The sequence below is a fragment of the Cebidichthys violaceus genome, unplaced genomic scaffold (assembly GCF_023349555.1).
Source record: "Cebidichthys violaceus isolate CVI_PGR_0920_01 unplaced genomic scaffold, fCebVio1.0.p SCAF_103, whole genome shotgun sequence".
Taxonomy (NCBI): Eukaryota; Metazoa; Chordata; class Actinopteri; order Perciformes; family Stichaeidae; genus Cebidichthys; species Cebidichthys violaceus.
This window is the reverse complement of record NW_027176267.1, coordinates 429,628-457,543: the sequence shown is the minus strand read 5'-3', so window position 1 is coordinate 457,543 and position 27,916 is coordinate 429,628. Positions and strand designations below refer to the sequence as shown.

At 39.5% G+C, this 27,916-nt stretch overlaps 3 protein-coding genes across 12 annotated transcripts; 2 read left to right on the top strand and 1 right to left on the bottom strand.

Moving 5' to 3' along the window:
• The first annotated feature begins 45 nt into the window (after window positions 1-45).
• Window positions 46-17,249, top strand: lrrfip1b (leucine rich repeat (in FLII) interacting protein 1b). Of its 9 annotated transcripts, XM_068730914.1 has the most exons (19): window positions 46-531; window positions 3,428-3,514; window positions 4,314-4,331; window positions 4,561-4,608; window positions 5,668-5,712; window positions 5,817-5,867; window positions 7,795-7,872; window positions 7,974-8,009; window positions 8,392-8,517; window positions 8,761-8,931; window positions 9,143-9,235; window positions 9,575-9,667; window positions 10,657-10,749; window positions 10,917-11,049; window positions 14,135-14,184; window positions 14,278-14,395; window positions 15,155-15,234; window positions 15,371-15,475; window positions 15,769-17,249. In XM_068730914.1, the coding sequence occupies exons 1-19, from the start codon at window positions 442-444 to the stop codon at window positions 15,877-15,879; spliced, it is 1,626 nt and encodes a 541-aa protein (XP_068587015.1). In that variant the 5' UTR covers window positions 46-441; the 3' UTR covers window positions 15,880-17,249. The 9 variants fall into 9 exon arrangements, 8 of the variants coding, with proteins under 8 accessions (XP_068587015.1, XP_068587026.1, XP_068587032.1 ...); XM_068730925.1 differs by lacking the exon at window positions 7,795-7,872 and having other exon boundaries at window positions 47-531; XM_068730931.1 differs by lacking the exon at window positions 10,657-10,749 and having other exon boundaries at window positions 47-531.
• A 1,326-nt stretch (window positions 17,250-18,575) lies between these two features.
• Window positions 18,576-24,237, top strand: LOC137887701 (beta-galactoside alpha-2,6-sialyltransferase 2-like). Of its 2 annotated transcripts, none has more exons than XM_068730884.1 (6): window positions 18,576-18,712; window positions 19,438-19,997; window positions 20,150-20,247; window positions 20,743-20,844; window positions 20,978-21,152; window positions 23,041-24,237. In XM_068730884.1, the coding sequence occupies exons 2-6, from the start codon at window positions 19,439-19,441 to the stop codon at window positions 23,286-23,288; spliced, it is 1,182 nt and encodes a 393-aa protein (XP_068586985.1). In that variant the 5' UTR covers window positions 18,576-18,712; window position 19,438; the 3' UTR covers window positions 23,289-24,237. The 2 variants fall into 2 exon arrangements, with proteins under 2 accessions (XP_068586985.1, XP_068586976.1); XM_068730875.1 differs by having other exon boundaries at window positions 20,150-20,268.
• On the bottom strand, window positions 23,445-27,916 carry LOC137887249 (pinopsin-like). The gene is made up of 5 exons (XM_068730095.1): window positions 27,553-27,916; window positions 25,505-25,839; window positions 25,095-25,328; window positions 23,705-23,790; window positions 23,445-23,643 (listed from the first exon to the last, which is right to left on the bottom strand). Exons 1-5 carry the CDS (start codon window positions 27,914-27,916, stop codon window positions 23,445-23,447), a joined length of 1,218 nt encoding a protein of 405 aa, XP_068586196.1.

Below are 27,916 nucleotides of genomic sequence, written 5' to 3'. Positions count from 1 at the left end.
GTCACACTGCGGAATGTGGTGTCGCGTTTACAACAACAACCACCGGCGGTTTTTCCGGTTGTGACGGTTGGAAGCTAGCTAACGCTAAGCTAACGCTAAGCTAGCTGCGGGTGACAGCTCGACGTCCTCTCTGACAGAAACACTCGTTTTAATCTTTTAACCGCTTCCGGTGATGTGTTTCCGCTCCCGACCACCGAGTGTTTGTGGTTCAGGATTAAAGGAGACGGCTCGTGGGTCATTCGGTCCCCGGTAACGATGGAGACGTGAGGGTACGGAACCGGGAGAAGGTGACCGCCGAACTGCGTCAGAAAAACACCGGATTTAAACCTCAAACCCAGTTATTGTAGTTTAATCTCGCGCTCTGGTTGTAGTTTTGGGGTCTTTTAGGAACATTAGATCTCTGTGGATAATTCGGCTCCAGGTAAAACCCGGTCCGGCACCATGGGGACCCAGGGACCGGGTCGGAAGAGGGTGCAGAACCAGGAGAAGAAGACCGCGGAGGACGATGCTCTGAACCAGATCGCACGAGAGGTGAGAGCATCGATCCGGATATTGGTTTTATTTTGAAGGTTTGATGGAGAATGATCCAGACAGTTATTAATAAATAACATAATAATAATAATAATACACTTTTTTGTTAATTAAAAAAAGTATAAATCAATCAATACATTTAAAAAATCATAATATGTATATTTATATAAAGTTATACAATGTATACAATGTTGAAATATTACCTGGATAAATAAAATAAATATTAATTTTAATAATAATAAAATAAAAGGTCTGTCAAAGTAGTAAACAATAAACTAATTAATACATGAAATAAAATTAATTAGAATAAATTACTATTGTCTTTTTTATTATTGTATTTTCTATTGTTTTTAAGAATTTTATTTTGTAGCATTTTATTTTGTTAGAATAATGTGTGTCTTTATAGTGATAATTAGCATATTCTAATATTTCAGGAACAAAAGCTTCTTTATGTCTATTGTTCATGACGTCATCCCACATTCCTGAGCTGTGACGTGTGAACGAGCTCTTCTTCTTCTTCTGTGGTGGTTGTTGTTGTGACCCTTTTACTTTGTAATTAGGACCAAAAGCTGCTTCAGAACGCTTTTATTGTGAAGCGCATTCAGGAAGTGGAAACTTTATTTATACAGAAACATAAAACAATAAAAAGACTTAAATGTTCAAAATCAATCATCAGCTGACCTGTCTCACACACACACACACACACACACACACACACACACACACACACACACACACACACACACACACACACACAAGGAAGCAGAACTGTGTGTGTGTGTGTGTGTGTGTGTGTGTGTGTGTGTGTGTGTGTATGTGTATGTGTATGTGTGTGTGTGTGTGTGTGTGTGTGTGTGTGTGTATGTGTATGTGTGTGTGTATGTGTGTGTGTGTGTGTGTGTGTGTGTGTGTGTGTGTGTGTGTGTGACCTCCATTCTTTAATCTCCAGCAGCACAAACATTAATCTGCATCTCAACATGAGAGTCTGACACAGATCTTCATCACCTTCTTCTTCTTCTTCTTCTTTTTCTTCTTCTCCCCCTCCTCTTCCTCTTCCCCCTCCTCCTCCTCCTCCTCTTCCTCCCCCTCCTCCTCCTCTTCCTCCCCCTCCTCTTCCCCCTCCCCCTCCCCCTCCTCCTCCTCTTGAACCCGTTCCTCCTGCTCCAGGTGTGTCATCATAGTGATGTAGGGAGTGTCTCAGGTGTGAGAGTGAGACAGGTGGTCCGTCCACATTCCTCACCTGAGACGTCAGCTGTGTGTGTGTGTGTGTGTGTGTGTGTGTGTGTGTGTGTGTGTGTGTGTGTGTGTGTGTGTCTCAGTCCCTCTGTTTGTAGTTTTTATAGCAGCCATGTTTGTAGTGTTTCCCGTGAACGTTTCCATTTATTTTACTTTAAGGAGCAGCTGGTTCACAGGCAGGATGAAGGTCTCTTCCTCTTCCTCCGTCATGATGTCCAGAGCTCAGTCTGTTCTTTCATAATATTTCTCCATCGCTGTTCTTCACCTCAACATCATTTATTCTGCTGTCTTAAATTAACGAGGTCATTACTCCCTACTGCCCCCCACTGGTATGGACGAGTATTTATTACTGATCAGTCACTAAAATTATATATATATATATATATATATATATATATATATATATATATATATATATATAAAAATAATACATATAAATATTATACATAAATATATATATATATATATATATATATATATATATATATATAAATAATAACAAATATTATATATTATAATTATATACTATTTTCTATTTGTTTGTGTGAAACAACTCAGTCGTAAGATGATCCTTCATAACTCTAATAATGATTAATAATATAATAAGTGTGTTGATGATTATTATTATGAGTTATTGATTATAAATTATGAGTTATTGATTATTAATAAGTTATTGATTATTAATTATGAGTTATTGATTATTAATAATGAGTAATTGATTATAAATTATGAGTTATTGATTATTAGTAATGGGTAATTTATTATACATTATGAGTTATTGATTATTAATGAGTAATTGATTATTAATAATGAGTTATTGATAATGAGTTATTGATAATGAGTTATTGATTATTGATGAGTTATTGATTATTAATAACGAGTTATTGATTATTAATAATGAGTTATTGATTATTCATAATGAGTTATTGATTATTAATACTGCGTTATTGATTATTAATAATGAGTTATTGACGATTAATTATGAGTTATTGATTATTCATAAGTTATTGATTATTAATGAGTTATTGATTATTCATAATGAGTTATTGATTATTAATACTGCGTTATTGATTATTCATAATGAGTTATTGATTATTAATGAGTTATTGATTATTCATAATGAGTTATTGATTATTAATACTGCGTTATTGATTATTCATAATGAGTTATTGATTATTAATGAGTTATTGATTATTCATAATGAGTTATTGATTATTAATGAGTTATTGATTATTCATAATGAGTTATTGATTATTCATAATGAGTTATTGATTATTCATACGTTATTGATTATTAATAATGAGTTATTGGTTATTCATAATGAGTTATTGGTTATTCATAATGAGTTATTGATTATTCATACGTTATTGATTATTAATTATGAGTTATTGATGATTCATTATGAGTTATTGATTATTCATAAGTTATTGATTATTAATAATGAGTTATTGATGATTAATTATGAGTTATTGATTATTCATACTTTATTGATTATTAATAATGAGTTATTGGTTATTCATAATGAGTTATTGATTATTCATATGTTATTGATTATTAATAATGAGTTGTTGGTTATTCATAATGAGTTATTGATTATTCATAAGTTATTGATTATTAATAATGAGTTATTGATGATTCATTATGAGTTATTGGTCCTCAGGCGGAGGCCCGGTTGGCGGTGAGACGGTCAGCGAGAGCCGAGGCTCGAGAGATCCGGATGAAGGAGCTGGAGAGACAACAGAAAGAGGTGAGCATGCTCTTATTTTGAAAAGCACCTCACACACGCATCACTTTCTGTCACCTGACTGGTCCACAGGGTTCAGGTAAAACCCCCAAAACCTGAAAGACAGACCTCCTGATGGTCTGAGAGAGGACGACACACTGAATTAACTTTATTGATACGGGTCACGTGAGACAGAGACGCTCTCTGGTGAGTCGCTTCTTTTAAACCCTTTATTACAAATGTTTGTCTTGTTTCTGTTACTTTGTAATTGAACCATTGTAAAATAATAAGGATTCATTTTACTGTTAAATTATTATTTAAATTAGTACGTTATTTAATCCACATTTATTCATTTATTTATTTAAACAACTCCTCACAGATTCATAGAATATAGATATATAATAAAAAATTGTGTTTATATATATATATACTATTTTTTTATTATTTTGAGTTACATTTTTTACTGCAGTATTTTTAGGTTCAATTAAATAAATATCCATCTTAAATATAAATATTGATATTTGACGTACAAATTTGTGAATGTGTAATAATTGTGTATATATACACGTGTCTCTATAAATCTGTGACGGTGTAAATAAAGCTGTACTGTCTCTATAAATCTGTGACGGTGTAAATAAAGCTGTACTGTCTCTATAAATCTGTGACGGTGTAAATAAAGCTGTACTGTCTCTTTAAATCTGTGACGGTGTAAATACAGCTGTACTGTCTCTTTAAGGAGCCACTGATTGATTGTTTCCTCAGTCTCCTCACTGACCTTCGGTCTCTCCTCTTGTGTCTCCTTGTCTCCTCCCTCCTGCTGTAGCTGTTTCACAGTCACAAGGTACAGCTGTCTCCTCCACTGGGTGTGTTTGTTTTATGACCTCTCAGAGCTCAGACAGGGGGAGGAGTTACTGCTTAGCTCCGCCCACCTGCAACGCTGAGATGTGTAAAACAAACACACCTCAAGTTTTCCTCTATCTTGAAATCTGAAAAGTCTCATCTGTTCTCACATGTTGTCCTCTTCTTCCTCCTCTTCCTCTTCCTCCTCTTCCTCTTCCTCCCGCTTCCAGAAGTATTATGGTCTGGATAATAAGTGGGGTCATATTGAACAGTGGATGGTAGGATTCTTCATCTTCTTCTGCTTCTTCTTCATCTTCTTCTTCTTCTTCTTCTTCTTCTTCTGCTTCTTCTTCTGCTTCTTCTTCATCTTCATCTTCTTCTGCTTCTTCTTCTTCTGCTTCTTCTTCATCTGCTTCTTCTTCATCTTCTTCTTCATCTTCTTCTGCTTCATCTTCTTCTGCTTCTTCTTCTTCTTCTTCTTTCCCCTCCTCCTCTTCCTCCTCTGGAGTATTATGGTCTGGATAATCAGTGACTAACAGTAGGACTGCTCTGTGTGACTCATGAAAACCTTCTTACTGGTTCCTGTGGTATCAGCTGAGAACCGATCTGAAGCAGTCTGAACCGGTCTGAAGCAGTGGTCATTGAAGAGGTTTTCATGTGTCGGTGACCGTAGCTGCTGTTTGTTTGTTGTTGTTGTTGTTGTTGTGGTGAATCAGTGATGATGTGTTTGTTCTGCACGCGCTCAGACGGACTCACACGTGGATTAACAGCCTGTTTAATCCATGTGTGATGATGATGATGATGATGATGATGATGCTTGTTTACTTCACGCCTGCACGCTCAGTATTTATTGATTTATTGATTTATGGGATATAAATATTATATATACTTTATTTTATTCCACCCAATATTCCTTTTACATTTTTGGATTTTACAAAATTTATTTATTTATATATTTAAATTATTTATTCAATTATTTGTTTCATACACATTTTATTTTATTAGTACTTTATGTATAGTATATTTTCATTGGTTTTTTTGTTTAACTCTTTTATATATATATATATATATATATATATATATATATATATATATATATATATATAAAATTATTAAATTTTATTAAATTTAAAGTTAAATTTATATTTTATTTTTGTCATTGTTAATTTCTCTACTCATGTATTTAATTGTATTGTATTTTATTTTGAAAGCTAGAGCTCACACTTTTCCCCTCAGCATGTCTGACAGGATCAGTGGTGTGTTTAGTCCCTGGGTCTCGTCTGTCAGGCAGAGTGCTTTAACAGAATGAGTGAACTTTCTTCTTCGTGGCCTTTCAGGAGGACAGTGAGCGCTATTCTCGCCACTCACGGAGACACGCGTCGGTCTGTACCCGCTTTTCTTCTTCTGCTGTCTTTGACTCGGCCTCCTGCTTTCATTCACTGCTTCTTCTTCGTTGGTTGTTAAACTGTCGTTGTTGTGTTTGTAGATGTCGGACGATGAGGAGAGGATGTCTGTGGGGAGTCGAGGCAGCCTGAGGGTGAGTCTGTGTACTAATACATCAATATATATATATATATATATATATATATATATATACGTGTACAGTATATGTATATATATATAGCTGAGACATCAACACAGGTCAAATGTCACAGGTGATCAATAATCAATACCAGCTGATCAGGTCACATGATCCTGCTGTCGGCTTCTTTAGAACAGCTGAAGATAAAACATAGATCCTCTAGGGTCCAGATCCTCCAGGGTTCCTGATCCTCTACGGTCCAGATCCTCTAGATCAGTGGTTCTCAACCTTTTTCCAGTGATGTTCCCCTAACCAGCACTGTGCCGTCGGTGTCTGATTATTAAACTGTCAACACTGAAGATTACATTGTTGCTTTGACTTGACTTTTATCTTGAGATGCCGCTGAAGATGTGCTGTAACTTCACGTAGCTTCACGTAGCTTCAGGTAGCTTCACGTAGCTTCACGTAGCTTCAGGTAGCTTCACGTAGCTTCATGTAGCTTCACGTAACTTCACGTAGCTTCACGTAACTTCACATAGCTTCACGTAGCTTCACGTAGCTTCAGGTAGCTTCACGTAGCTTCACGTAACTTCATGCAGCTTCACGTAGCTTCACGTAGCTTCACGTAACTTCATGCAGCTTCACGTAGCTTCACGTAGCTTCACGTAACTTCACGTAGCTTCAGGTAACTTCACGTAACTTCACGTAGCTTCACGTAGCTTCACGTAACTTCACGTAGCTTCAGGTAACTTCACGTAACTTCACGTAGATTCACGTAACTTCACGTAGCTTCACGTAGCTTCAGGTAACTTCACGTAGCTTCACGTAACTTCACGTAGCTTCACGTAGCTTCAGGTAACTTCACGTAACTTCACGTAGCTTCACGTAACTTCACGTAGCTTCACGTAGCTTCAGGTAACTTCACGTAGCTTCACGTAGCTTCAGGTAACTTCACGTAGCTTCACATAGCTTCACGTAACTTCACGTAGCTTCACGTAACTTCACGTAACTTCACGTAGCTTCACGTAGCTTCAGGTAACTTCATGTAGCTTCACGTAACTTCACGTAGCTTCACATAACTTCACGTAGCTTCACGTAACTTCACATAACTTCACGTAGCTTCACGTAGCTTCACGTAACTTCACGTAGCTTCAGGTAACTTCACGTAGCTTCAGGTAACTTCACGTAACTTCACGTAACTTCACGTAACTTCACGTAGCTTCACGTAGCTTCAGGTAACTTCACGTAGCTTCAGGTAACTTCACGTAACTTCACGTAGCTTCACGTAGCTTCAGGTAACTTCACGTAGCTTCAGGTAGCTTCACGTAACTTCACGTACCTTCAGGTAACTTCACGTAGCTTCACGTAACTTCACGTAACTTCACGTAGCTTCACGTAGCTTCAGGTAACTTCACGTAGCTTCAGGTAACTTCACGTAACTTCACGTAACTTCACGTAGCTTCACGTAGCTTCAGGTAACTTCACGTAGCTTCACGTAACTTCACGTAACTTCACGTAACTTCACGTAGCTTCACGTAACTTCACGTAACTTCACGTAGCTTCACGTATGTGTGTGCTGTAACCATAGAAACCAACTGACCCCTCATTCTGAAGTTTTTGTGTGTTGAGTCTGATGAACCTCCTCCTTCCTCTTTCCTCTTTCCTTCCTCCCTTCTCCCTCCCTCCCTCCTTTCTCCCTCCTTCTTCCTTCCTTCCTCTCTCCTTCTCTCTCCTCCTTCCTCCCTCTCTCCTCCTCTTCATCAGTAAATTCTGTATGTTGATTTGATTAATTGATGAACATGACGAGACAAAACCAATGACTGATTTTAGATAAACTGTTTTCTTCCTTCCTCCCCTCTTTCCTTCTCCTTCCTTCTCTCTCCTTCCTTCCTTCCTTCTCTCTCCTTCCTTCCTTCCTTCTCTCTCCTTCCCCCCCCACCAGCCCTCAGACTACAGTGGGTTTCCTGTCTCCAGCTCTCGAGCTTCATCCAGGACCAGTTCAGCTCGAGCGAGCCCAGTGGTGAGCTCTGAGCCCCCCCCCCTCTCTTCTTCTTCTCTTTTTCTTCTTCTCTTCTTCTCACTAACAGTAACCGCTAACATGTCTCCATGATGTTTGTTCAGGTGGAGGAGAAACCCGACAGAGACTTCATGGACAAAGTGAGTCAATAAAGTTTAAAAGGTTTGAAGACAAATTAAAAAAAAAAATGTATTAATTTATATTTAATTTATTCTGTAAACATTTTATGATAATAATGTTAATAATAATAATGGTATAATAATATTTATATTTATAATATTAATATTTCTATAATCTATTAATATTAATAATATATTAATAATAATTTTATATTAATAATAATATGAATGTGGACTCTCACTACCTTCATAACAAACAACGTGATTTAATAGGACTCATCATAAAGAATGATTCTTTATGATGAGTCCTATTAAATCACGTTGTTTGTTATGAAGGTTCAATAAAGTTTTGACGGTTTGAAGACACATTGATGATGATGATGTGGCTCCTCCTCTTCCTCAGGGCTCTAGGACCGCCTCCACGCTCTCCGCCGCCACGCTGGCGTCTCTGGGCGGAGCTTCATCTCGGAGAGGAAGCTGTGACACGTCGTTCTCCGTGGAGACGGAGGCGTCAATCAGAGACATGAAGGTATTATAATTCATAATTAATTGTATATTATATTATTCAATATTTAATATTTGATATCAGGTTTGTGTGTGTTTAGCACTCTGGTGGTATAATATTAATTTATAATAATTATTTATAATATTAATTTATAATAATTATTTATAATATTAATTTATAATAATTATTTATAATATTAATTTATAATATTAATTTGTAATATTAATTTACAATAATTATTTATAACATTAATAATAATGTGTTCAGGACTCCCTGGCCGAGGCGGAGGAGAAGTACCGTAAAGCGATGGTTTCTAACGCTCAGCTCCACAACGAGAAGTCCACTCTGATGTACCAGGTGGAGAACCTGAAGGAGGAGCTCAGCGACATGGAGGAGCTGCTGTGGGAGTCACGGAGACACTGTGACGACCGGACCAAGGTGAGCAGGATGAAGTATATTCATGATCAATGATCACTTCTTCATGAATCTGATCCTTCATATATACATGTGTGTATATATATATATATATATATATATATATATATATATATGTGTGTATATATGTGTATATATATATATATATATATATATATATATGTGTGTATATATGTGTATATATGTGTGTTTATGTACATATGTGTGTTTGTAGGAGTCAGAGCGAGAACGTCAGGCTCACCGACTTCTTCAGTTCCAGTTTAAAGAGACGGAGGAAACTCTGAGACACTCTCAGGAGCTGCTGACGGTCAGTTCATCACCAATTAATCAATTAATCCATCAATCCATTAATCAATGTATCCATTAATCAATGAATCCATTAGTCAATGAATCAATTAATCAATGAATCCATTAATCAATGAATCCATTAATCAATTAATCCATTAATCAATTAATCCATTAATCAATGAATCCATTAATCCATCCTCACTCAGAGATAATCACTTTCACCAGAAAAACAGTTCAGCAGAACTATGAAGGAGACTTCTCTTCTTGAGTCTTTAATGGAGCTACTAACACTCTCTGACTGCTACTCCTCTTCCTCCTCCTCTTCTTCCTCCTCTTCCTCGTCCTCCTCCTCCTCCAGGAGGTGTCTGACCTCCGGTTGAAGAGCAGGAGTTATTGTCAGGAGGTTTCTGACCTGCAGGAGGTTCTTCAGTGGAAAGAGAAGAAGATGGCGGTAGGACCTCAGATTATAGATCATCTAGCGGCTCATTTAATGTCGTCAGTCCTAAACGTTGGTACACAAACAGGAGAACATGAGAACATGAGAACACAAGAGAACATGAGAACACAGAAGAACACAAGAGAACATGAGAACACAGGAGAACAGGAGAACACATGAGAACATGAGAACACAGGAGAACACATGAGAACATGAGAATACAGGTGAACATGAGAACATGAGAACACAGGAGAACATGAGAACACAGGAGAACACATGAGAACATGAGAATACAGGTGAACATGAGAACACAGGAGAACATGAGAACACAGGAGAACATGAGAACACAGGAGAACACAGGAGAACATGAGAATACAGGTGAACACAGGAGAACATAAGAACACAGGAGAACACAGGTGAACACAGGAGAACATGAGAACACAGGAGAACATGAGAACACAGGAGAACACGTTCTTCCGTTTGTTTAGAGATCAGAACTCGTGCTTCAATGAGAGATTATCATTTAGATGTTCACACGTTAACTTCCATCTGCTACTTCCTGTTTGACTTCCTGTTTGACTTCCTAATTAAACTGAACTAATATGACTAATTTTTCCTCTGTTTCACTTCTTCTTCCTCCTCTTCTTCTTCCTGTTACTCTTCCTCTTCTTCCACCTCTCCTTCTTCCTGTTACTCTCCTTCCTCCTCCTCCTGTTGTTACTCCTCCTCTTCCTCTTCCTCCTCCTCCTCCTCCTTCCTCTTCCTGTCCTCCTTCTCCTCCTTCTTCCTCCTCCTCTTGTCCTTCCTCTTCCTCCTTCCTTTCCTCCTTCCTTTCCTCCTCTTGTCCTTCCTCTTCCTCCTTCCTTTCCTCCTCTTGTCCTTCCTCTTCCTCCTTCCTTTCCTCCTCCTGTCCTTGCTCTTCATCCTTCCTCTCCTCCTCCTTCCTCCCCTCTCCTCCTCCTCCTCCTCTTTCCTCCCGTTTCCTCCTCCTCCTCCTCTCTCAGGCGTTAGAGAGACAGAGAGAACTCTCTGACATGGTTCTGATTGAACGTGACCGGCTCAGAGACGACGTCGTCAGACTGAGAGATTTACTGAAGGTACTCTGAGGAGGAGCACCCGTGTGATGTCACCGGCTCCACCCGTGTGACGTCACCGGCTCCACCTGTGTGACGTCACCGGCTCCACCCGTGTGACGTCATGTGACACGGAGGTTATTGATCGATCGATCGCTTGATGAGTGACTCGGTGATTTCCTCCCTGACAGAAACACGGAGTGGTCGTCTCTCCTGAGGTCTCCACCAATGGGGAGGCGGGACAGGCCGTCGATGATGTCACCGCTGAATCTGCCCTCCGATTGGCTGAGGAGCCGTCTCATGGTGGCCGAGAGAGCACGCTCGGTAAGAACCAATCAGATGGTGTTGACCATTAACACCGATGAGATTTATTTGATTTGATTTAAAGATTATTACTTTTTAATAAAGATTATTAAATATTAATGTAAGAACTACTAAAATCACATCAATTATGAGTCAAACTTTTGATTTACTGAGTAAAATGTATGATATATGAGATACTAGATGATGATCATGAGGTAGATTTGATGGTACTCAGATAAACGTTTGACTTCTTTTACATAGTACTAAAAGAGAAGTACACGTTTTTAGAAAACATTTTGTTTTCATTCTTTTGTTTCATCTATTTTTTCTCCTTTTGTTTGTGTCACATTTCAGAATAAAATGCATGATATCCAATGTTTTAATGTGCTTTTTAACAAATGCATGCCACTTAATACTTTTTGTTAAATTTCGTGATGAGAACATTTCATGATTTCAATCAACTCAGCGTCTCGTTTAGGTTGAATGTTTTAAAGGAAAATCAGCATCTACCGTCGAACACATCAACGTCGTCCTGAAGAGTGAAATCAAGAGCTCTGCTTTAATTCCTCTGTGATCGACACGTTGATTCATCGCTCGTCGAGTCGCTTCAGGCTGATTCCAAACATCTTTTAAATTCTCCTTCTTTTTCATCTTTGGCCGGTCGCCTGTGTTTGGTCCTTCAATGTCTTCTTCATGGTCTTTCAGGGGAAGTTCAAGAGCGGCAGCCGGCGGAGGGAATCGAACTCCCGCGGGATGACGCGAAGTACGGCCGCTCTCGGATTAGTAAACGCTCCCAGTCGCTAAACGTCACTTCTACCAGCAACCGAACCAGAACTTTAGTGAAGGGGTTTGATAAACGGGCCAGAAACAGAACAGGAAAAAACGAGGACGTGAGGAAACTACCGAGAAACAAAGGAAGTAAAAAAGATCCGACCAAGAAATTTAAAGTCAGACCGTTTAGAAATGAGGGAATTAAAAAACAACGGATGAAGAAAGCTTCTCAGATATGTGACCCGAAATCTGGTCATTTAAATGTGGATCGGGCCTTTGAAGCCAGTACCGAACTTCACAGTGAACCGGTATCATTTATCACCGGTAAAATAATTGAGTTCAGGACTCCGACGTCAGCGGACAATTTGAAAGAAAATGAATTTGTTGACAAGTTGGCCGATGAGTGTGATGGGGGAAGTTTTGTAGATCAAGATGCAAAAGTTCTCAGAGATTTGGTTGAGAATGAGACGGTTGTATCGACGGGTAAAGCTTCTCATAGTCTACAGCAACCGTCCACCCAAAATGAAGATGAGGTCTTAAGGGATGAGGGTGATGTAAGTTGCTCCGGTGTATCTGAAGGGCTTAAACCATCAGAGCTTGATGCATTTTTACCAACAGAGGAGGCAACCGTTGATGGAAAGTCGGGTAGACTTGAGAACTGGAGGATTTCTGAAGAGGAAGCTGTGAGAAAAGCCGTTCAGATGAAGGAAAAGACTCAAGACAATTCATTTGAATGTCCCGAATGCACCAACCGGACAGAAACACCATCCACTCCGTTAGTCCCAGTCGAGGTGTGGACGGACAGGAGTTGTTTGGAAAAGACGATTGAAAGCATGCTGAGAGGGTTTCTTGAAAGTCAGGGTTTTGCAACTGAAATCTCAAGACTTTTTCCAGAGATCTCAGATTCTCTCAATCAGTGGATTTCGGATTTGGAGAAGAGGCTCAAGAATGTTGCAGACAATGTGTCAAATCAGGGTAAATCAGCTGACCAAGAATCAACAGAACAAGTGATGGGTATTAAACTCAAAGCCGAGGGTGAACTGCCTTTGAAGGACCTACAAGAAGGAAGTGAAAGAACTGAAGATCCTGAAAGTGAGGAACAGAGTGCTGCTAGAGATCCATCCGTCATTAAAGGCTGGTCTGTCTCAGGGACGTTGGAAGTAGCCTCTCTGGAGGTACATCCTCAAACTCATGATGTCTCTGTGGACTCAAGGAAAGACATTCAGGATCCTCCAGCAAGTGATGACCAAGAAGCATCAGAAAATAACTCGGGGGCAATATTTCATTTCAAGGTGGAAGTCACTGAATCCTCTGATGAAGAAATGCTGAGTGTGGATTCTGTTGACGTAGAAGAAGAAGAGCAAAGTCGGAGCGATCCAGCAGTGACGAGCCGGTCTGAGGAATTAGTTTTTATCGAATTTTACTTCGCTGAACCTGCAAAAACCCAATCTGCTCCTGCTGGAGAAGTCTTCGAGACGCAACTCAAAAGGTATCGAACGTTATCAACGAAGGTCAAAAGGCTTCTAGAAAAATCAGCAGATGAAATCAAGGCGATGGCCGTTCCCGAGTTGCTGTTGAGTCTACAAGAAGGGAGAATTGTTGAGGATCACCAAATTGACGAGTCACCAGGATCAAACACTGGGGATCAGGAGGAGTCGTCAGTCGGACACATGGACAGTTGCGAGGAGGTTGGCGAGGAGGCGGCACAGCAACCAGCAACGGAGCAACAGCAACCAGCAACGGAGGTTGTCCTCGGAGGTGGAGAAGTTGCTCCAGCGGCGAGCAGCATGAAGCTACTGAGCGGAGGGTTCGGTTTGCGCAGCAGGAAATACAAACGCAAAACCGACTGCAAGATTTCATAGACATGAAGGAAAATGAACTCTGATACTCACAGCATCACGTGAACTGATGTTAGATCTGTTTAATAAAGCATACATTGACTTAATTAACTGTATAGTTTCATTATTTTATTGAGTTTATTTACATGGTGTATTTATCAGTATGTGTCCACTTCTTGCCGGTAAGGAACTGTATTTATTACCTCATTTATGAACATTTTTGTTTCTCTTTGATGAATAATTTGATTTCTTTTGTAATTTAATTTAAGTATTAATTTATATATTGACAATTATGGTGAATGATTTCAGTTTATAATTCAATCCATAATTATTTGAGAAGAATAATTAATTTGATAATAATAATTATGATGAATCCAAAGACTAATATCAAAAATAATTATTTTAATATGGGGTATAATATTTGTGTGTAATTCAACACTGAAAATCGCTCAACATGAAGCTTCATTAAGTGATTTTTTACTATTTTCTTGTTCCAGAACTCCGGCTGAAGAAACTGTTTGAAGAAAGAGAGAGTTTACGAGATCAGGTGACGTTTTGCTTCAGAATTATAATTAAGATACATTTATTAAACCATAAATGTTTATTTATGGATCACCATGTTTTTGTGTCAATGTGAAAGGTGAGGCTGCTGAAGTCTCAGCTGGATCAGAGACAGAAGAACGGGACAGACGAAGTCCAGAATCTAGAGGGGGACGGTCTGGAGAACGGAGTTGACTCTCATCTTCTAGACCTACAGAGTGAGAACTCTTCATCTTTGTCTTCTTCTTAGTTTTTGTAGATGTATTCTCTGGTCTTAGTCTTCATCCTAGTCTCTGTAGATATCTTCTCTGGTCTTAGTCTTCATCCTAGTCTCTGTAGATGTCTTCTCTGGTTTTAGTCTTCATCCTAGTCTCTGTAGATGTCATCTCTGGTCTTAGTCTTCTTCTTAGTTTTTGTAGATGTATTCTCTGGTTTTAGTCTTCATCCTAGTCTCTGTAGATATCTTCTCTGGTCTTAGTCTTCATCCTAGTCTCTGTAGATGTCTTCTCTGGTTTTAGTCTTCATCCTAGTCTCTGTAGATGTCTTCTCCGGTCTTAGTCTTCTTCTTAGTCTTTGTAGATGTCTTCTCTGGTCTGAGTCTTCTTCTTAGTCTTTGTAGATTGTCATCTCTGGTCTTGGTCTTCTTCTTAGTCTTTGTAGATGTATTCTCTGGTTTTAGTCTTCATCCTAGTCTCTGTAGATATCTTCTCTGGTCATAGTCTTCATCCTAGTCTCTGTAGATGTCTTCTCTGGTTTTAGTCTTCATCCTAGTCTCTGTAGATGTCTTCTCTGGTCTTAGTCTTCTTCTTAGTTTTTGTAGATGTATTCTCTGGTTTTAGTCTTCATCCTAGTCTCTGTAGATATCTTCTCTGGTCTTAGTCTTCATCCTAGTCTCTGTAGATGTCTTCTCTGGTTTTAGTCTTCTTCTCAGTCTTTATTTGTAGTATTTGAGGTTCCTTTTCTGTTTGTTTTATTAGGAGACGCCAACCGACAAATCAGCGACCTCAAGTTCAAACTGGTGAAATCTGAACAGGAAGTCACCACTCTGGAACAAAATGTGAGCGTAGCTTCATAATCGACAGATAAAGTGAAATAAAACCCAATAATCCCTTTAAGTCTTTAAGAGAAAAAGAAGCGTATCATCAGCATATCGAGACACATTTGATTTAGGGACACATGTTCTTTAAACTCAGGTGATCCGTCTGGAGGGTCAGGTGACTCGATACAAGTCGGCATCAGAAAACGCCGAGAAGATCGAAGATGAGCTGAAAGTCGATAAGAGAAAACTTCACAGAGAGGTATCTTTTATTTTTATCTTTTTTAAATTTGTTCCATTTTATGCTTTAACTATGTGTCGGTATTTAGTTTTGCATATATGTAATTAAAAAGAAATGTCAAATATTATTTGATATTTGGATTTGTCCAGAAAAACTGTTGACTCAGCATTTTGTGAATAAACATTTAACTATCTTTTGTCGAATGAAAATAAGAACATAAATATTACTATTTTAAAAAGGTTGACTTGTTCTGTGACGACCTTTTTGTTTTTGTGGACGTGAACAATCATTAGTCGTGTTTTCCGTCTCCACAGCTGCGCTCGGCTCTGGACCGGATCGATGAGCTGGAGGTGAGTAACGCTCACCTGTCCAAACGTCTGGAGAAGATGAAGGCTAACCGCAACGCCCTGCTGGCCCAGCAGTGACAGAGCAGCGCTTGTTTTCCTCTGCATGCAGCGCCAGACGGGCGGAGTTAACCTCAGTAACGTAACATCAATCAATCAGTCAATCGCGGACAGGTGATCGCTGTAGCTAATGATCCCGCTGCCACGAACACTTCCTGTTTCCTGTGCTGATCATGTGACGTGATGAAGATCATGTGATGCAATCGAAAGCCACTAAATGGACCTTTTGACCAGCTTGTTTTGTTCCAAATAGTTTCAGGCATTTTCGACAAATTCTCTTCCCCGTCGCGCGTCGGAGAGATCGCAACTAAAACGTGTGTCAGATCCGATTTTAATAAAATATATCGAATATTAAGCTGCATGACCACTTCAGATGTGGTAAACTCCACCCGCCTGGCCCTCCCAGGTGTGTTTGAACAAACATCCAGCTCCTCCATCTTGTACGAAGCATTGCACTACCTCTCCTGTGCCGGATCAGACCGATAAACCGGACCGGCAGCAGCTGAGTTTTTATTTTTTACTTTATATTGGTGGGTTGTTTTCTGTCTCCTCAGTTTTTTTATATTTTCATGTGGGAAAGCGTTTGTTTCGGTCTGTGAAGCCCCGCCCACCATGTTTTAAATGAGGCGTTCAGGTGACAGAAAGGGGGCGTGGCCACCTGTGTTCTTGTACATACATATATATATATATATATATATATATATATTTTAGAGACACACCTGATCTCTTCATGGCACTCGGGATGTAAAACCACCAGCTTGTAAATGTTTTAAATCATCGCTGAATGAACGGATGAAGGGTTTGGATCCAAAACAACCTGTGTTTTGTTTTTAATATCATTTTTTGATCAGCTTCCTGATTGGTGCAGGTGACTGCAGGTGTGTGTATCTACTTCTCCAGGTAGCCGTGGATGTATCCAGTCTTGGATCAAACTCTTCAAACCTGATAAAAAATATCATGTGACTAATGTATTTGCAATAACACTGTTGTTGTGGTTTATTTTTTTGAATGTTATATCTTCATCTTCAGGTACGAGAAGTTTTACTCATCAGCTCTGTGCAATACTTCAGACGATGTCATTGATTGTGTCCTATTGATGAGGATGTGGGATCGGTCCATTAATCTATTGGTCTATAGATCCCTTGATCTGTTGATCTATATATCTATAGATCTATAGATCCACTGATCTATTGATCCACTGATCTACTGATCTATAGATCCACTGATCTATAGATCTATTGATCCACTGATCTATTGATCCACTGATCTATAGATCCACTGATCTATAGATCCACTGATCTATTGATCCACTGATCTATTGATCCATTGATCTATAGATCTATTGATCGGGTGTTCAGGGTGATGGAGAATATTAAAACTCATGACACATCTCTGTTTTACTGCTGTCAAGTTTTGTTTCATTAATAATCTTGTTGATTGTGCTTTTAAACTATTACAACTGAGCTAAAACTGATCAATAATTCAGCCCCTTAAGTAGAAACTAAACGGATGATATTTTTATTGTAACATCCGGGTCCTTTTAGCTCACAAACATTGCGTTGTTTGTTCCCAGAGAGCCTCCGTAGATTCACTTTTATTTCACAGTATCGACAAACAAACACACAAACATCTTGATGCTTTTAAAAATGGAGTCAGAGTTAGCATAGAAGCTAACGGCTCGGAGGCTACTATAAGAAAGGGCGGGACTCCCTGTCTCTTCCGGTGCGTTGATTAAAAATGGCGCCGCGCATTTCCGCCGGCAAGATGGCGTCTCACGGTGGGATTGTTAGCTTCACTTTAGCTCCTTTAGCGTCTTTAGTTGCTCTTCTTCCGTCAGATGGAGTTGGATTCAAACACAACATGGACAAGAAGAAGAAGAGGAGTTCAGACCGGAAACAGCTGACACACCTGTGGCGGGTAAATCCTTAACAACACGAAGCTGCTCTATTGAGAAGAGGACTCACTCCTGTGGAAAAACGATGCACAAAGTCTCTTTTAAGTTTATTTATTTATTTAATTACTTAAAATAACTAAAATAATTAACTTAATTTAATTATATAAGTTAATTTATCTAATTTTAATATATGTGTCTGCTCAGATTAATAACCTGCATCAGTTTGTTTCGGTTTGATTAATAATAAAAAAATAATTACTGATCTTTTATTTGTTCTTTTATTATAACATTTAATTTAATAGTTTCTGTATTTTATTTAATTGCAAGAACACTAGTGAAAACTTGATAAAGTCCCACTTAAGTAGCGGATAAATACATTTTCATATATTTGACATGTTGAATGTTTTCAGTCAGTTTCACAGAAAAGCAAAAATAGTATCAAATGTAAAGAAAAATGAACGAATGGTTCATTTACAGGAAATATTAAATATATGTTTTTAAATGAATTACTTGAACATCAACTTTAATTAAAGAAAGTAACATCTGTTTATTAAAATTCTAATTTTATTATATTTAATAAATTATTTACTGTATTTTGTTAATACAACTTTAACTGAAGAAATTATTATATTTTTTATTAATATTCTTATTTTAATATAATCTTCTTATTAATCACATGTCATTCGTTGGTTAAAACGACTTTAACTAAATAAATAAAACCTACTTTAGTTTAAGTATTAATGAACCATTAACAGTCACGTGTTAAAGTGGGTCTCCTGGTTCTGGTTCCGGTTGTGAGTCCCGGAGGAGGACGAGCTGTGAGGCCGCTCTCCTCGCTCTCTCTCCGGGCAGCAGCAGCAGCAGCAGTCGGGTCTGAACCTCCGGAGCTCTTCGTGTTGATCTCGGGTTCACTCGGTCTTCTTCGGTCTTCTTCGTGTGTTTTTCCCGCTGCTGATGAAGGTGATCACAGATCGAACAGTTTATTCATTATTAAATGACTTTATTTATTTATTAGAGTGGTAGAAAACCTTTTATTATGAAACGTCATGGCGTCACATTTCATTAATAACAACAATAATAGTAATAATCATAGTAGTAATTATAGTAATAATCATAGTAATAATTATCGTAATAATCATAGTAATAACGGAGTTTAAACGTTAAATCTCTGGAGCTGTTTTCGGACCCTTTGTTGTTGCCATGGTTACCGGAATCCGTCCTGAACGTGTCATGAATGTTAATGAAGTTCAGCTCATTAATATTCATGAGACACTTCCTCCAAAGTACTGAAGTACTGCACTGAAGTACACTGTGGAGGTACTTATACAGTACTTCTCCACTATGTATATATTGTACTTTTACTGTACTACATCATAGTACATATTGTACTACATCTCAGAGGTATATATTGTACTTTTACTGTACTACATCATAGTACATGTTGTACTTTCTAATGTACTACATCTCAGAGGTACATATTGTACTTTTACTGTACTACATCATAGTACATGTTGTACTTTCTAATGTACTACATCTCAGAGGTACTTATTGTACTTTTTACTCCACTACATCTCAGAGGTATATGTTGTACTTTTTATTGTACTACATCTCAGAGGTACGTATTTTATTTTATACTGTACTACATCTCAGAGGTACATGTTGTACTTTATACTGTACTACTACAGAATGAAGCCGTACAGGAAGTGGCTACTGCTGGTTCTGCTGGTCTGGCTCCTCCTCTTCCTGTCCCTGCTGTGTCACTTCCTGGACCTCAGACCCTCCTTGCTACCTCGATCCAGATCCGCCTCAGACTCTGGACTCACCGGGACCGAAACCTGCTGCCTGAGACCTGCTGGAGTCTCGGAGACCGACTGGAGGAGGAGGAGGTCTAAGGACTACTACAGATCCAGGTCTCTGGAGATCCTGCAGAGACTGTGGAGTGGGAACCTGACCGCGGAGATGCTGAGTCCTCGTCTCCAGAAGGTCCTGAAGGTCCAGCTGAGCTCCAACAGGCATCAGGTGGTTCACCGGCCGAGGGGGGTCCGCAGGTCCGGCCAGGAGCTGTACTGCGAGCTGAAGAGGAGGACCAGGATCCGGACCGTGGACGGGACCGAGGAGCCGTTCTCCGGTCTGGGCTGGGACCGGCTGGTGCCTTCACTGCCCCTCAGGACGTCCCAGTACCAGAGGTGTGCCGTGGTGACGTCAGCCGCGGCGGTCCTTAACTCATCGCTGGGGGGGGAGATCGGTAAGTCCAGGACCTAGGGTGGTCCACCTGAGGGTCTGGACTAGAATACTACTACTACTACTACCACCACTACCACCACTACTACTACCACTACTACTACTACGACTACTAGCTTTGTTTGTTTAAACTGTTTTCTCTCCCGTTGGACTCAGACTCCCATGATGCAGTTCTTCGCTTCAACGCTGCCCCCACCAGAGGCTTCGAGAGAGACGTGGGGAACAAGACCACGATCCGCATCATCAACTCCCAGGTACAGGCTCCGCCCACTCAGGTTTTTACTTTAATAAACATTTATATTTCTTAATTAAATGTAATGTAATATAAGTATTTACATTTTTTTATATCATATATATATATATATATATATATACATATATACAGTATATATATATTCTTAAAATATTTTCTATCATATTATATCTCTTAACTAAATATAATAAATTGATAAAATATATCATATATTTTATTATAAAAATAGTTTCTATCATATTTTTTCAATAAATATATGATATAAAATATTGTATTATATTATAAATATGTTGTTATGAATGTGTTATACTTAAAATATCTTATAAATATATTTTATATTATATTTCTTCAATAAATAATATAATTTAATTTTTTTATATAAAAATATATTGTACATATCTTATTGTACATATCTTATGTATGTATTCATATATATATATATATATATATATATATATATATATATATATATATATATTTATTTTTTCATATATAGATTGTGGCTCGGCCCCAACATCGGTTCAGCAGCAGCTCGTTGTATCAGGACGTCACTCTGCTGGTCTGGGATCCGGCTCAGTACTCCTCCAACCTGACCCAGGTGATCCAGGACTCTGCTGTTTAAATAAAGCTTTATTTACACAGAGACATCATCAGCTGTTGTTGTTGTTGTTGTTCTTCTTCTTCTTCTTCTTCTTCTTCTTCTTCTTCTTCTTCTTCTTCTTCTTCTTCAGTGGTTCCAGAAGCCCGACTTCGATCTGTTCTCAGCGTACGTCGAGCGGCGTCGCCTCCGACCCGAGCAGCCGTTCTACATCCTGCACCCGGACTTCATCTGGACTCTGTGGGACCTGATCCAGGACAACACCGAGGACCAGATCCAGCCCAACCCGCCCTCCTCAGGGTTCACAGGTACTAGTACACAGAGTACACACCCAGGAAACGTAGAGTACACAAACTCAGAGTACAGTGAAAGTTAAGTAATGTTTTTAATAGATATTTAAGGAAATAAAGAGCAATTTAAATGTTACATATGACATTACACATGTTTTTAATTCATATATATATAAAAAAAAAAAAAAAAATATATATATATATATATATATATATATATATATATATATATATATATATATATATATATATATATATATTATCATGTAAAAGAAGAGAGATGAGCGGCTCACTGAACTTTATTTATTTCAAACAGAATAATTTTACAACAACAACATTGAACATAGAAAAATATCCACATTTTATTTTTCAGACGACTTCATGAAGGAGTTTTATAACATTTGAGTGTTTGAACTCTCCACCTGGTTCATACTCAAATATAATATATATATTATATATAATGTGGATATAATAATAATATATATAAAATCTGCCGAACGCTCTGATCTCTGATGTGGTATTTATGTTTGTGGTGTTAAAATGTGAGCTACAGAGCAATAAACAAAACTGGTTCCGACTGCTTTCTTTGAGAAATGAGTGGTGAGATTTAACATGGAGTCTAATGGAGCAGTCGGTTGGAGTTCATGTTGCTCTGCGGCTCTTTGAGTCAAATGTGTAAGTCTGTTGGATTCCATAGACACATGACTGCGACCAGCACAACATTTCCAATGTTTTTGACCAGAAATGTTGAATAAAGAGTAAAAATTGTGGTACTCGGAGCGATTTGTTTGGAAAAATCACAATTATTTCATGCTCTGCTCCACTCCGACTGTGATGTCATCACTCTAGCACTTAACGAGCCGGGCAATACACCCCCATTATAAAATCTGAAACTCAATCTGTGACTTCATGAAAACTGTGCTAGCTATTTGGCTCAATAAAGTCCAGCATTCTGTCTACGTTTTAAACTTTGAATCATTGTTCTACATTAATGTATGACTAGTCAATAAGTGTTTTTTTAGCTCTCTTCACGCCGAAACCCCATTCAAGTGAATGGAGAAGTTTTGCTCAGATTTTCACAATTTTCGAGAAGCCCACTGGGCGAATCTTTGAGAAAAGTCATAGCACACCATTCCCGGTCAGGCCGCACATTTTGATGTCTTTTTTGCGCAGGTGTTTGCAACGCTGTGTGAGGAGAAGCGCGCCAAACTTTGTACGGAAGATGAATAAGTCGAAAAAAAAGCCTGCAGGATTATAGTCAGTGTGCTGTGCACAAGGCTGTTTCACTGACTAATTATACTATTATAGTCCTTAAATCTGCACACGTCGTAGTATGTCTGTACGGTTGCTGACTCACTGGGTGACATCACGCTGACATCATGTGGGCGTGTCATGTGGATCAACCTTAAGTGTTTTGTCTGAAGTGGCGGCGCTGTTTTCCTCCACGTGGACCTCACCGGGTCCAGTGGCGGCGTCGTTGGCGTCGTTAGCGTTGTTGCCGTGGTTGTGGTGTCTCGGGCTGCTGTCGCCGACCCGGCGGTGGAGCTGCACCATGGTGGTCTTTGAGGGCATCGAGGAGTGAACGTTCTCCATTAGCTGATGTTCACAGTGGAACAGAATCAGGAAGCAGCGGTAGAACTGAGGAACCAATGAAGCACAGACAAGATCAATAAGTGACAAAAAAATAGATGAAATAATGTTATTATTCAGGTTTTTAATTACATAAAATATAGTTTTCTATCACATCACATGATCTTCCTTAGCTGTTTATAATTTACAATTTTCTTTTGTTAAACTTTTTAATTTAATTTAATATTTTATTTTGAATATTTTATATTTTAATGTCTGGTGTTTGAGTTATTTTTCTTTTTTTATTTGTTGACGTGATGACATCATCGTTCCCCAGGCATCCTGCTGATGATGTCACTGTGTCGTGAGGTCAGCGTGTACGAGTTCATCCCGTCGCTGCGTCGCACCGACCGCTGTCACTACTACGAGCTTTACCGGGACGACGCCTGTACGCTGGGAGCCTACCACCCTCTGATGTACGAGAAGATGCTGGTCCAGAGGATTAACCAGGGGGACCAGGACCAGCTCAGGAGGAGGGGCAAGGTCTCTCTAAGGGGGTTCAGAGAGGTCCGGTGTGGGTCTTGATCCTGGTCTAACACGCTGAGGGGGTTCAGGATGGTCTTGATCCTGGTTTAACACGCTGAAGGGGTTCAGGACGGTCCGGTGTGGGTCTGGATCCTGGTCTAACATGCTGAGGGGGTTCAGGACAGTCTTGATCCTGGTTTAACACGCTGAGGGGGTTCAGGACGTTCTTGATCCTGGTTTAACACGCTGAGGGGGTTCAGGACAGCCCGGTGTGGGTCTTGATCCTGGTCTAACACACTGAGGGGGTTCAGGACAGTCTTGATCCTGGTCTAACACGCTGAGGGGGTTTAGGACAGTTCGGTGTGGGTCTGGATCCTGGTCTAATATGCTGAGCTGGTTCAGGACGGTCTTGATCCTGGTTTAACACGCTAAGGGGGTTCAGAGAGGTCCGGTGTTGGTCTTGATCCTGGTCTAACATGCTGAGGGGGTTCAGGACGGTCCGGTGTGGGTTTTGATCCTGGTCTAACATGTTGAGAGGGTTCATGACGGTCTTGACCCTGGTCTAACACATTGAGGAGGTTCAGGACAGTCCGGTGTGGGTCTTGATCCAGGTTTAGAATGCTGAAGGGGTTCAGGACGGTCTTGATCCTGGTTTAACACGCTGAAGGGTGTGGGTCTTGATCCAGTTTTTTTTTTTTTTAATTTTTGTCATTCTTCACACCCGCTGTATTCATAGCTGACACCATTTCTCAGGTTCGTTAACTCTTAATTATTTTTCTCCCTCTGTGTGAAACCAGTCAGCTATGAAACCAGTTATAAATAGACCCTCGGGCCCCTGAATGCTCATTAAAGACTTGAAACGCTGCCAAAATGTGTCCTGAACCCAACAATTAAAAGGTTTAACAAAAGGTCAAATAAAATATCCATCTAAACTTGGTTTATAAAATTTTTTATATAACTCAGCAACAAAAGTGTTTATTTTTTATATGTTTTAAGTTTAAATTCACTGTTAGTTTCATGTTTTATGTTTCTTCATGTTTGGATACAAAATAATTATTTTGTACTTAAACAAAATAAAATTAGCATGTTACACCTGTGTGTCCACCACTTTTAATTATTTACGTTAGCATAGTTGCAAGTTTTGGTAGCTAGTGTTAGTGTCTACGTTAGTTTTAGTTTTGGTAGCTAGTGTTAGCGTCTATGTTAGTTATGTTCACTTGTGTTAGTGTCTACATCAGTTATGTTCACTAGTTAGTGTCTACGTTAGTTATGTTAACTAGTGTTAGTCTCTACGTTAGTTATGTTCACTAGTGTTAGTGTCTACGTTAGTTCACTAGTGTTAGTGTCTACGTTAGTTATGTTAACTAGTGTTAGTCTCTACGTTAGTTATGTTCACTAGTGTTAGTGTCTACGTTAGTTATGTTAACTAGTGTTAGTCTCTACTTTAGTTATGTTCACTAGTGTTAGTCTCTACGTTAGTTATGTTAACTAGTGTTAGTGTCTACGTTAGTTATGTTAACTAGTGTTAGTCTCTACTTTAGTTATGTTCACTAGTGTTAGTCTCTACGTTAGTTATGTTAACTAGTGTTAGTGTCTACGTTAGTTATGTTAACTAGTGTTAGTCTCTACGTTAGTTATGTTCACTAGTGTTAGTCTCTACGTTAGTTATGTTAACTAGTGTTCGTCTCTACGTTAGTTATGTTCACTAGTGTCAGCGTCTACGTTAGTTCTTATAAAAATGTCTACCCACCACTTTGTCAATACTGACAAAATATGTTGATCTTTTAAACTAAAATCCTGGATCAGATGCCGTCTGATGGTCTACCTCCTGACAACAGGTGCTCATCACCTGTCAGCTGTACTCACCTGTTTGTTCATGAGGATGTAGATGACAGGGTTAATGACGGTGCTGCTCTTGGCGAGGATGGAGGGGACCACGGCGGTGATGGGGCTGACGACTCCCGGCCGTCCGAAGGTGGCCATCATGGCGACGACGCCGTACGGCATCCAGCAGAGCAGGTAACACACCACCGTGGTGACGACCATGAACAGGATGTGGAACTCTCTGCGACGAGCTGCCGTCCGCCTGATACGACCCACCTGACAGACAAAACGCAGGTGAGAAAGCATTAGAACCACCTGACAGACAAAATTGTTTATACAATACTTTGATCAAATTAACAATAGATTTCAAAAAACAAGTTCACGTATAATAAATAAAAAATAAAAATGAAGGAGAATAGGACAAATGTAAAAAATATCTAAAATAAAACAACATCAGGAACCTGTTTGACGGCGTACAGTAGGCGTCCGTAGCAGTACACCATGACGAGGACCGGGACGCCCAGACAGAAGACGAACAGACAAATGATGTACGAGTGAGAGCCGGACGACCTCTCCGTCCACGTCACAGAGCAGCTGGTCCCGGCTCCCTCCAGACCGTAACTGCTCCAGCCCAGTAAAGGGGGCACCGTCCAGACCACCGAGTACAGCCAAGAACCCCCCACCGCCAGCAGGGGCTTCCTGTAGTCCGACACTTGCTTGTTGTACACCATCAGGGTGCTGTAGCGCTCGTAGGACAGGACGGCCAGAGAGACCAGAGACACAATGCCTGATGGAGACAATGAGAGGAGGACATGTTGGATTCAAGCACCTGAGACATTAGTCTGGTGGTTGGACCACAGGACGTAGGCCACGAAGACGTAAGCCACAAAGACGGGACGTAGACGACCAAGACAGGACGTAGGCGCCGACGAATAAGGGACGTAGGCGCCAAAGACGGGATGTAGGCAACAAAGACAGGACGTAGTCAACGAAGAGGGGACGTAGGCAACGAAGATGGGATGTAGTCAATGAAGATGGGACGTAGGCCACGAAGACGGGTAGTAGTCAACGAAGACGGGACGTAATCAACGAAGACGGGACGTAGACATCCACCACGACGAACGGACGTAGGCCACGGGGATGGGACATAGGCGGCCGGTAAGATGTGACGTAGGCCACGAAGACAAAGAAGGGACGTAGACGACCACGACAACTGGACGTATAACACGACAACGTGGCCGAGGCGACCACAATGACCAGATTATAATGTACACAATATTCTAATCTTATACTCAAACAATAAATGTCTAAATCTCCAGATAATGATAATAAAAAGGTTTTGATGTGTGTAGCTGCTCAGGAGGCAGTAATGATGGTGTAATATCACATTATGATTCTACTTTATAAACACTGGTAAGCTGCTCTCAGTGAACCTTTTCCAGCAGACTGATCTCTTCTGACCCAAATCTCACTAATTCCGTCCTCAGAGCGATTAAGTCCTGAACCGTCCCCCATGAGGGTCTGATCCGCATCATCAGGTCTGAGGAATCAACACAAGTCCACCAGAGCTCTCAGACTGGTTCAGTTTGACCACAAAGTAAGAACATCTTGTTATCTTTTAACATTTAAGATTTCCTTTTATTATATTTTTATTTAATATGTGAACTCCTCTTTAACAGAAGTTTATCATTTTAATGTGTTACAAAAATACAAATTATGACGTTCGAGTACTTAAATACTGTACTTCAGGTACTTCACTTCTCAACTCAAGTATCTGCTGCTTTCTACTTTCTCCATATTAATACGAATTATTTGTATTATTATACAAGAAGAAATCGTGACATTTTTAGGCAAAAAGTTGTAATATTTAAAAAAAAAAAATCAGAATGATGAGAGAAAAAAAAGTGTTTTTGTTGGCCCCTGAGGGCCCCTGAAGGTCTAGTCTGGGTGTCATGTCAGTAGAAACAGTAGAGTCCACCATGTTTACAAAACTCACAGGTCATGTGACCTCGAGATCAAAGATAGGAGCAGAGATAGGTGTCACTCTGACTAACGACTGAAGAAGTTATTGTTAATAATTATTATTAATTAGTTAATTTATTTCCTTTTATTGTTAATACGTATTATTATTAATTGACCTCCTTTAACAGGACTGAAAGACACTGTTTTACTGTGGAGATGATGTCACTTTATTTATATAGTTTATGTATATATATATATATATATATATATATATATACACATACATATATACATATATATATATATATATATATATATATATATATATACATAAAGTAAATGTATATACATAAAGTATATAAGTCAAAGTATGTATATAAAATGTATTTATCCATAAAGTTGGTATATTTAAATTGTTAAAAGGTTATATATATATATATATATATATATATATATATATATATATATATATATATATAGTTGATATCTTACATATTACATATACTACTTACTGTATATTCCCTGTACTTGTACTCACCGAAGCACGAGTTGATGAAGCCGTACCACATGCAGCCGCTGCGGCCGTACAGCCAGCGGCTGCGCAGACTGGACGCGAAGCTGAGCGTCGTGCCGCACACGCAGACCAGCATGTCGCTGACGCTGATGTTGAGCAGCAGCATGTTGACGGGGGTCCGCAGGGTCTTGAAGCGGCAGAACAGGACCAGGACCAGCAGGTTGTTGAGGAAGCCGAACACCATGATGGAGCCCAGGAACACCGACACCACGCGGTGGCCGCCGCGCGACAGACGCTCGTGCGGCGTGTCGCTCCAGTCGTGCTCCAGAGAGTACGGCGGTCCGCTGAGGTTGGTCGTCAGGTTGGCGTCGCTCACCTCGGAGAACAT

What these genes read in the sequence shown, in the direction of transcription:
- LOC137887249 (XM_068730095.1), bottom strand. Translation starts at nt 27,916, where the DNA reads ATGTTCTCCGAGGTGAGCGACGCCAACCTGACGACCAACCTCAGCGGA. An exon ending in ACATCCTCATGAACAAACAG is followed by an intron (nt 23,791 to 25,094) that starts GTGAGTACAGCT and finishes TCAATGTGTTAG; the next exon opens with ACCAGGGTCAAGACCGTCAT. An exon ending in GTCCTGAACCCCCTCAGCAT is followed by an intron (nt 23,644 to 23,704) that starts GTTAGACCAGGA and finishes GTGTTAAACCAG; the next exon opens with GATCAAGACCGTCCTGAACC.
- LOC137887701 (XM_068730875.1), top strand. Translation starts at nt 19,439, where the DNA reads ATGAAGCCGTACAGGAAGTGGCTACTGCTGGTTCTGCTGGTCTGGCTC. An exon ending in ATCGCTGGGGGGGGAGATCG is followed by an intron (nt 19,998 to 20,149) that starts GTAAGTCCAGGA and finishes CGTTGGACTCAG; the next exon opens with ACTCCCATGATGCAGTTCTT. An exon ending in ACTCCTCCAACCTGACCCAG is followed by an intron (nt 20,845 to 20,977) that starts GTGATCCAGGAC and finishes CTTCTTCTTCAG; the next exon opens with TGGTTCCAGAAGCCCGACTT.
- lrrfip1b (XM_068730914.1), top strand. Translation starts at nt 442, where the DNA reads ATGGGGACCCAGGGACCGGGTCGGAAGAGGGTGCAGAACCAGGAGAAG. An exon ending in GGAGTCGAGGCAGCCTGAGG is followed by an intron (nt 5,868 to 7,794) that starts GTGAGTCTGTGT and finishes CCCCCCCACCAG; the next exon opens with CCCTCAGACTACAGTGGGTT. An exon ending in GAGAGAGTTTACGAGATCAG is followed by an intron (nt 14,185 to 14,277) that starts GTGACGTTTTGC and finishes TCAATGTGAAAG; the next exon opens with GTGAGGCTGCTGAAGTCTCA.